Source organism: Carassius auratus, chromosome 11, assembly GCF_003368295.1.
Source record: "Carassius auratus strain Wakin chromosome 11, ASM336829v1, whole genome shotgun sequence".
In the NCBI taxonomy this organism is placed as follows: domain Eukaryota; kingdom Metazoa; phylum Chordata; class Actinopteri; order Cypriniformes; family Cyprinidae; genus Carassius; species Carassius auratus.
In genome coordinates this window covers 9,643,710-9,653,218 of record NC_039253.1, presented here as the reverse complement: position 1 = coordinate 9,653,218, position 9,509 = coordinate 9,643,710, and the positions used below count along the sequence as shown (strand labels likewise).

Sequence of the window (9,509 nt, the reverse complement as noted above, 5' to 3'; positions counted from 1 at the left end):
AGTTCGGAAGTTCAGAGCGGGATCACGAATCACGAAAGATTCGCGCTCATAAATTTCCAAATTGGCCATAACCTTTAATTCGTTGCTGCCAACTGGGGTGGCAAGGCTTTCTTTTAGGGTGGCATTTGCCTATTTCTCTATGCCACCCCGGTAGATCCGCCCCTGGCTGAAACACTTTTAAGCAGGATTATTAAAAATTACGTAAACACAAATACGCGAGCGTTATTTGGACAAAACAAAGTTGTGGGAACGCAAGTGACTCGAGACGTTAGCTAGTAAGGGTATGTTTTTAACGGCTCTGCTAGTAGCTAACCTTACCGTTTTATTCGACGGCGTTGCTTAGAATATGATTCAACCATTAAAATTATGAAAATAGCCATATTTTCAAAATACCACAATGGATGCTTTAACGTTAAACGCGTCCGTTCCCTAGTGATCCTGTGGCTCAAGTGGTAAAGTGTTAGCAGCGCAAGGTTGTAGGTTCGATTCCCAGGGAACATATGTTAGGTAAAAAAATGTTAGCCTGAATGCACTATAAAAACCGTCTGCTACACGCATAAATGTAAATTCCCTCAGATGGGAACCTGATTTTGCTGTTGATTCCCCTCAGAACACAATTTACCGCAACACTCCTTGTGTTGTCGTGACGTCTCCAATCAGGAAGAGGAACTGGATTCTGTCGTCAAAGACAACTTCATAGTTGTGTGTGTTTATTCTCTCGTCTTTAAATATCACGAACGCAAGCTACTATGATGCGTTTAAGACTGCTACCTCTGGTTTTGACTTTGTGGGCTGTTTCTTTCGCCGATGACACGAACAGTAAGACCAACGCCACTAAACCCACCACAAACAAGAACACTTCCAGCATCAATAACGTTACAGAAGAGTCTCAGAAAAATGCTGCCACCACCACCAACTCAAACGTGGGCAACGGTCTGGACGGCGCTATGATAAACAGGGCTCTGTATGTTCTGATCGGGATCACAGCCATCGGAGTTCTCTATTTCATAGTGAGAGCTGTCCGGTAAGATCTGGAAATCATGTCAAGAGAGGTTCTGTGTTAAGTGTTCCTACCTAGAAAAGATGCTCATTGTATATGTTGCTTATACTTAGACAGTGATACAAAATGCAACCTTATCTTGGTAAGAAACTTTGAGGATTATGTCATATAATCTGTTTGTTTGTTTGTTTATTTTTACCTCGAGAAAGACTTTCTGGGCTATGTTCTCTTTTTACAGTACTCTTTTCCCAACCAAAACATTTCAGGGGAAAATGACATTTGGTCACCCTAACTATTACTAACAATAACAACAACAGTGTGTTTTCTTTAGTAGCTGACACTCAAGTCATAATTTGCTGATAAATATATTAATAAGCTTTATAGATTAATTGTATTTTTAGTTTGTTTCTTCAAGTTTATATTGTCTCTGTGCTCTCATTCCAAGTCTGAAGAAAACTGGTGTTCAGAGAAAGAAATACGGGCTCCTGTCAAACTATGATGACACAATGGAAATGGCCCACCTAGAAAGCGACGAGGATGACACCACTGTTTATGAAGCCAAATCTTTGAGAAGGTAGTCAAACACTAGATTATCCTACCAGATCTTCAAATATTGACAGAAATAACGCTTGGTCTCTGCTTAGCTTCAGACTTTGGACTGTGATGTTGGAAAATCTATACTTCAGATATTATCTCGTCTGACCTGCTTTTTACCAGCTTTTCTTTTCTGCTTCTTCAACAGATGAATGTCTGGGGGTGTTTGATACTGCCAGAAATATAATACGATCAAGACAATCCCATTATTTCCACCAAAATGGTTGTTGAATGATGTTGTTGTCATGAGAGGATCTAGTCACTATGCTTGGATGCCTTTTTCCAAGATTAAGTGGAATGTGTAGGGTTTAAACTAGATATATTTTGGACTGATATGGCCAAATAGATCTTCTTGGACATTTCTGGGAAGGTCATAAATTTTGTTGTGGCAGAAGGTCAAAACTGTGTTTTGTGCCAAAGTTACTTATGCATAATTTTTAGGGGGTTTGAAACTCTTGTCGGAGTTGACGTGTGTTAATTTTGTTAATGTTTGGGCTATCTGAAGTTGTCATTTTTTAGGTGTACTGTCAAATTATGATAGATATTATGCCTTTTTTATGTTTTCTTTCTTTCCTTGTTTTTGTTCTTTTCTTTGTGTCTTTCTTTCATTATTATACTGGGACTGTACTGGGTATTGATTTCAGATGTGAATTAATGAATAAGTGTGATAAAGTCACAGATTCTGTGTGTATGATTCTGCCAAATACCAGCATATGTAAGCGATGCACTTTGATTTTTAGGGTTTAGAAACTACAAAAGCAAAACGTGGTATTATATGACATGGTGACACTCCTGACGACTCATCAATGTACCATTTCAAGATTTTTTGCATAAATAAAAGGAATTACTTTTTTTTTAGAGACTAAACATTCCCACACAACGTTGGTTCCAAATGTAGATGTGCTTCTGTGTTCAGTGTTACTCAGCATGATAACTGAGGTTTTGTGAGTCTCAACCTGCATTCTTTTTTTTTTGGGTGTGATTCTGCATTGTGTAATGGTAATATTCAATGTGCTGTGAAAACGGCAAGCCATCTTGAGGTATATGGATCCAATATCAGCATTCTCAGATTTCCAACTTGAACATTTAAGGGGTGTGTATGACAGCGTTGATGACACGATTTTCTTTGAAATACATTCACTGGTTATTGATGCTGTCGAATACTGCTGAACTGAAATGCATGAACTATCAGTATCACTGTATAATGTACACAATTTCAATGATTCCTGAATTGTGCCTTTCATTCATTCACTTTTTGTACTTGCATTTAATTGGATGTGATTTGGGCTCTTTTGAAATTAAATTGTCTTTTCTGTTTTCATCCTCGTAATTTTTTTGATTCTCTTTTGCCTTTTACATAAAAACATGATGTATTTAGATGTAATAGATTTCAGAAAGGCCCCTACTGCAATGTGGCAAAAGTTATTTTGTGCTATATATTTTTTTTTATTAATTACTTTTGTTTAAGGTTTAATAAACAATATATTGACTTGCCAATATAGGGTTAAATGCAGTGTTAAAAGTTATATCTGATGCAATATAATAAGCCTATTAACTACAGAAGAGTGTCTATAAGTCTAGCTAGCTTATATTGCTCTATGATATCCTATTTCTCATTTAGGTTCAACAAATTTGATACCAATACAACACTGATTTCAGTTCAAGTCCTATGTCACGGTCATACTTTTAGCATGACAAGTAGGTTGTGATGGCCGAACCTGTGGCCACACATTGATAAGGGTAACATCAACGCATTCATTCATGATACATACATTCATTCACATACTGATAGTTCTTTTCCCGCATTCATTCACGATACATATATTCATTTACATACTGATAGTTATTTTCTTCCTTTTTATCATTCATTTATATTTGAATTTATAGTATAGGATTTAAGGTTTATGTATAAGAAAATCACTACACAGACTTTGTTTGACAAATTGCAAAGCTTTATTTATACATGTCAGTACTTCGTTCGTTGGTTTGGAGTGCACACTTACTGGCTTGCGTTGTATTATTTCTGTTTCCTTATCTTTGTTTCTATTTGAGTTTAAGTTACCGTGGCATGGAGGTTGGATGAATGGCGTTGACTCAGGTGTGCGTCTTTCCGTCATCGCGGTCTTGACTGACAAAAGGCTGAGGCGCGTGCGGCAGTCAATATTTATGGTCTGAGCATTCCACTGGACGATACCAACTAGATGCTATGTCATGGGGGGGTGAAGAAATGAAGTTATATTTCTGATTGGTTCCAATTTATTTTTATTATTAAAATGTGTTGTTTTGTATTATTAGATTGTTTTGTTTGTTACTCTATTTACTTTGATTAGATAACTTGTAACTAATTTGTTGATTTATAAAGTGTTGATTGTATGTTTTCCCCTGTCTTGTTTAAGTGAGCTCACCGTCTGTGATAAATACCTGTTTGTTATCTCATTTAGGGGGTTAGTTTTGTTTTGTTCAGTTCTTCTTAAGTTTCGTTATATTGAATTAAAACTTATTTTGTTTACTTTATTAAAGTCTAGCTAGATTATTTGTTAGAACAAGTTGATTTATTTTGTAACTGAGACCTTTTTCTTATTTTTGGGTAAAATAAAACCTTTTTTTGTTGGCAATCCTGTGTCCTCGTGCCATACTACTTGGCGATATCCGACATAGGTTATCTCCTTTTAATCAAAGATGATTGTAATTTTTTACTTAATGTTACTAATCAGCAATTAGTTGTTAAGCTACTCGCTTAACAAATTAAGCTATTTGCCTACTCTAAATATAATATATGCTGCACTTAATCTTTAAATCCTTAATTTTTTTCTGTTTTGCATTTGCACTGGTAATGTTGCATTATTAGAATTAATATATGCTAGTCTTTAGTGCATTTAAAAATTTTGTAAATCCATAGCATTTCTTTCTCTTGTCAAGGTGCTTTCTTATTGTTTTATATAATCATATAGTGGTTTCTGTACCTCAGCGTTTTTCTCATTCTTATTGTGTGGTTTTGAGTTAGATTTTTTCAATTATTCCCGATTTATATTCTTTCAGTCACTAGATGGTGCCATCTGTCTGTCTAATATCAGAGCACACTGTATACATAAACACATACACACACTCACACACACTGTGTTGCCCAGGTGAGTTTGGCTTCCTTCCTGCCTTGTGAACCATTAAAACTGCTAAATAACATGGAGAATTAAGTCTATAAACATCATTATACTGGAACAACAGAAAGGTTCATATTCTCCAAATTCAGCCACATCTGACGCATCAGCACAGAAACAGCACTCTTAAAAAAGGGGTCAAAACACACATAATCATTATATTACATTAACACCATAATGAGTTTGGTCATTTTCAGCTCACATCATCACTGCTTAATGAGCAACAGTCTTTCAGAAACACCATATTTCAGAATCTCAATTAAAATCTGAGTTTGAATAGACTATAATTCTGTTGAGTTGAAAGACGAATATGAATGCTATGACAGATTAATGAAAACCTCAAAAAACACTCATTTGATTCTCAGAATGATCCAATGTTCATTATCAAACAACAAAAGCAAGAATAACATATTATAAAATATCAATATCACAAATAATCACAAATTTTTGCCATTTACTTTGTCAATACCATGAGATTGGTTTTGAGGTAGCCTACCTTGGTGTTCTTTATACACCCAAGTACATGAATATGGTGATTTACTGTACCTTGGTAGTTTTTTTGTGATAATATTTCAGTAAAACTTTACAGTAAGGTGTCATTTGTTAATGTTAGTTAATGTAAAATAACATGAACAAACAACGAACAATAGATTTATTACATTATATATTAATCTTTGTTTATGTTAGTTAATAATAATAGTCTTTAACTGCTTGTTTACATTAGTTCACAGTGCATTAATTAACGTTAAAAAACACAACTTGTGGTTTTAATAATGCATTAGAAAATGCTGAAATGAACAAAGATTGATAAATGCCGTAGAAGTATTGTTCATTCTTAGTTCATGTTAACTATTGTAGTTAACTAATGTTAACTAATGAACCTTATTGTAAAGTGTTGCCAATATTTCTATTTAAGCAAATAAAAAAAACCATCCTAAAATTAATCATTTTTAATAATTTGTCAAACTGTTAAAAATCCAGACATAATTTTTTATCTTTGCAATAGTGTAGTAAAAAAAAGCTGACAAAATCCACTTTTAGTAGATACGCATTTAAAAGTACTGTTTGTAATTTATTTTTTATTTTTTTTACTGTAGTAATGCTTAAAAACACCATAATTTGTAGATATTCAGGAAACATAAGTTCACATACTTGTTTCTCTGAAAAACATAGCTACAGCCAGTTAATCTACTAAAAAAAGTTTTTCTGTGTCGGAATTTCTGTTTTTGTTTTTTTTCTGCGGTGTGATTCCACCCACTTACAGTTTACCCGACCTGACCTAAAAATCCTCGACATCCATCTAAAAAGCTCTATGACCACAGACATATTAAAAAGCAGATTTATCTACTCGTCAGTTTACAGTGCAAGGTTTGTTGCCTTAATTCCGTTGTCAGTTGTGCTTGTTCGTGTTGCGTGTCCTCAATCTGGCAACCCACATGAGCACTGAGTCTGAGGATGGGGCAGGAGAAACAATATTTTTCAGCCAATAGCTGTCATTATTACTTTTCAAGTTTTCAGTCGTTTCTTTTGGAAAAACAAAAGGTGTGTTCGACATCGGCTGCGGCTGGATGCAACCGATCGGCGAGAGTAGCCGCGTGCAGGTGGGGAGGAGCTGCAAGCGGAGATATGAAGCCGGACACGTTGTGGCTCCCCTAGTTTGCTGCAATTACGTCAGTCATGGCAGATCACGTGGCGATTGCTTACTTGATCGCTTTTAAATGTGTGTATAAGTGGTGTTTTAAAAAAAAAAAAAAAAAAAAAAGTGGTGTTTTGGAAGGGTGCCTTCCAAAACAAGATACCATATTGGATATATACTTTATCAGTATGACATGGGTGTTTCTGCTTAAACAAAATGATAAAAGTAACCTATAAAAAATTCCCTGGTGGGTATGTGTTTTTCAAGAAGGTTTCAGCAACAAGATTTACAGTGCCCTCCTGCTGAGCTTTTTAACATTTTAAACATAACACCACTGATTTTCATATACAGAAAAACACAATTCTGTTGGATTTATATTGTGATTTAGACCAACTATTTGAAAGTGAACAGTGTTGTCAAGTTGAAGTTACAGCAAGTTGTTAGCAGTTTGCTAACCACATGCAGGTGAAGTATAAACACAGCTAAATAAACTAGAGAATATGAAGAAACCAAACAAATGGAGGAACATAATGTATTATGTATCATTTGTATAGGAGCATTTATGACCACATTAGATTGTATGCTTTTTAGATTAACATTTTAGTTCTTAAAAATGCTCATTTGAATAGGTTATGCTGCTGAATACTGTAAAAGGTCTGTATAAAAAAGAAAGTCATGCAAAATAAACATACACAAACTTTATATTAACAATAAAGTAAATACAGTAAAACAATATTTAATAAATATGATTTATAAGATGAAGACGACATAAAAACGTATTGAACTGTTTTTAAAGTCCATATGAGAATTTCTGAAACTGAAGCCGACTCGCAATAAACTTGAAACGCACGTCATCGGTGTCATCAGTGAATCCAGCCAATCGTGGATCAGTTGTGTCGTCATCAGAATCTGTGCAGCCGCTCTTCAGAAGCTGCGCTGGCTGAGTTCTCCGGCTACTCTCGAATCGCTCTCGTGGTACTTTGACGGCACACGTCACAGTCACGTGGCGTCAGCGCTGTATCAAGTCGGACAAAATTTCTAACCGGCATGCACTGCTTCAAGTCAGCCGACGATCGGTTTGCGCAAAACTGCATGAAGTCGAACAAGCCTAAAGCAAAACATATTGATGACTCATCCTGCATCACACAGATTTCTGACCAATCAAATGCTCCTTGAATGAGAATGTCCCGCCTCCTAATGCCACAATCAGCAACTAGCATGTTTGTTGCTGCCACATTTTTAAATAGTATTATTAATTTTATTTTAAAGAGATTAACTATTTGATATATTCTGTCTAGGCTTTCTTTTTCAACAAAAATTGTCAACACATGAACAGAAAATTGTGCTCATCTAGTGGTTTTTAGGAGGGGGTTAAGTATATTTCATTTGCCCGTCTTGAAACGTTTTTCAATATTTAGCAGCAAAAGATTTTTCTTGCTGGAACAGTTCATTGTCCTCTGATAGCATTTGCTTTTGATGATTCCGTTTGAATCTAGTCAAGACCAATTTACCGACCTCCTGAAAATCTGGCGAGACAAGCCAACAAGGAGAACAAATGACAAGCGCTATTGATCGCCACAGCAGGAATTTGGAAAAATGCAGAAAAAAGGAAGAAATACTAGAAATGCACTGGCTAAGCTCTGTACAGAATCCCACTTTTAAGAAGCATGCTAGAAGAGAGATTAATTCAGGCCAAAGAAAAAAGGAAAAGAAAAGAAAATCCAACTTAGTGAAAAGCTACGTTCGGACTGTTTGAAAGGCAGAAGAGCAGTGGTGTGTTGTTGATGATCATCCCAGCTTGATTCAGCACTCCATCTGTGCTCTCAGCCGTGAAAAGCAGCTCCCGCTTGATACCTTTTAGATGCTGCTCGGCAGATAAAAAATTACCTTTTGTGCCTCTTTGTCTGAAATCCGGAGGCTGGTGTGGAGATTTTCCTGGTTCCCCACTGAGTCGCTCTGGCTTTCCTTGGCTATTTGTCCATTGTCTGCACAGCAAGCATAAAATATTCCTCCTGGAAGTTTCATGCAATTTTCAGCTAAAGCTGTAGCATTTGTATTGTGTTCTTCTGCTGACTGAAATCTGTTAAAAAGTGCATCGGCGTCCGTCAAACTCACCCATGGGTCGGAGAGATGCTGAGGATGTTTCTGCTGGTGGGTTTGGTGCGTGCATGGTGATTTTCCCTGTTGACCAAAGAGGCCTGTCCCGGGAAGTTCAAAGGTGCGGAATCAAACTTCTTCTCATCTCTCTTCCTGCTATTTTGCATCCTCTCTCAGCTTTGGGACAGCATCTGATTAAATCTATAAAGAATACCCATAATTTCACAAAGGACAATTTCAATATGACGTACTTTACTTCATGACAAAAAAACGATGCAAAAGCACCCCATTAGATAATACTTTTTTTTTTAGCCCAGTTTCACAATACACACACACACACACACACACACGCACACACACACACACGCACGCACACACACACACACACACTCACACATGCACACTCAAATGGTATAACATTTAATTTTTAACAGTAGTACTGATATTGTTGCTCTTACCATGTTGTATATGTCCAGTTATCATCAAAATAAGGCTAAATTATATTAGATAAATCAAATGAGAAAAGAATACAAATCATGACTATTAACTTCTGTTTCATTAATCTTATTGATATGGAAGGTCATGTGCATTGCATTGTGGGATACACATTACTAGTGTAGTGTGCACTGCTGTATGCTGCACATTTAGACAAATGTAGTAGGTTTTGCAGTATTGTATACATACAGAAAATGTGCATACTGTGCACAGCATGTATACTACAACATAACCCAATCCACATGACTTATATGCAAAAAAGATTATCTGATGCTATATATTACAAATAGTCAAAATCATGATTTACAGTATATTCTGCAGAAATAATATGAATAGTATATTGCTATTGTGAATGTAATCAGACGGCGTTCTGGGATGTGAGGAACTGCTAATTTCCCCCTTGGGCTTGAGTTAGTTAGTTGATCAATTGACCTTTAATAATTGCCTGTAATTGTTGGATTGTAGCTCCACCAGAGACTTTAGAAAGTTAATGGAAAGGAAATCATGACACTGTTCTCTATCGTATGGGTTT

The 9,509-nt window shown here is 35.9% G+C and overlaps 1 protein-coding gene across 2 annotated transcripts; it reads left to right on the top strand.

Annotated features, from left to right (window-relative positions):
- The first annotated feature begins 561 nt into the window (after window positions 1–561).
- fam174c (family with sequence similarity 174 member C) lies at window positions 562–2,915 on the top strand. Of its 2 annotated transcripts, XM_026275313.1 has the most exons (3): window positions 575–1,024; window positions 1,446–1,574; window positions 1,743–2,915. In XM_026275313.1, exons 1-3 carry the CDS (start codon window positions 750–752, stop codon window positions 1,744–1,746), a joined length of 408 nt encoding a protein of 135 aa, XP_026131098.1. In that variant the 5' UTR covers window positions 575–749; the 3' UTR covers window positions 1,747–2,915. The 2 variants fall into 2 exon arrangements, with proteins under 2 accessions (XP_026131099.1, XP_026131098.1); XM_026275314.1 differs by lacking the exon at window positions 1,743–2,915 and having other exon boundaries at window positions 562–1,024; window positions 1,446–1,578.
- Window positions 2,916–9,509: the final 6,594 nt, after the last annotated feature.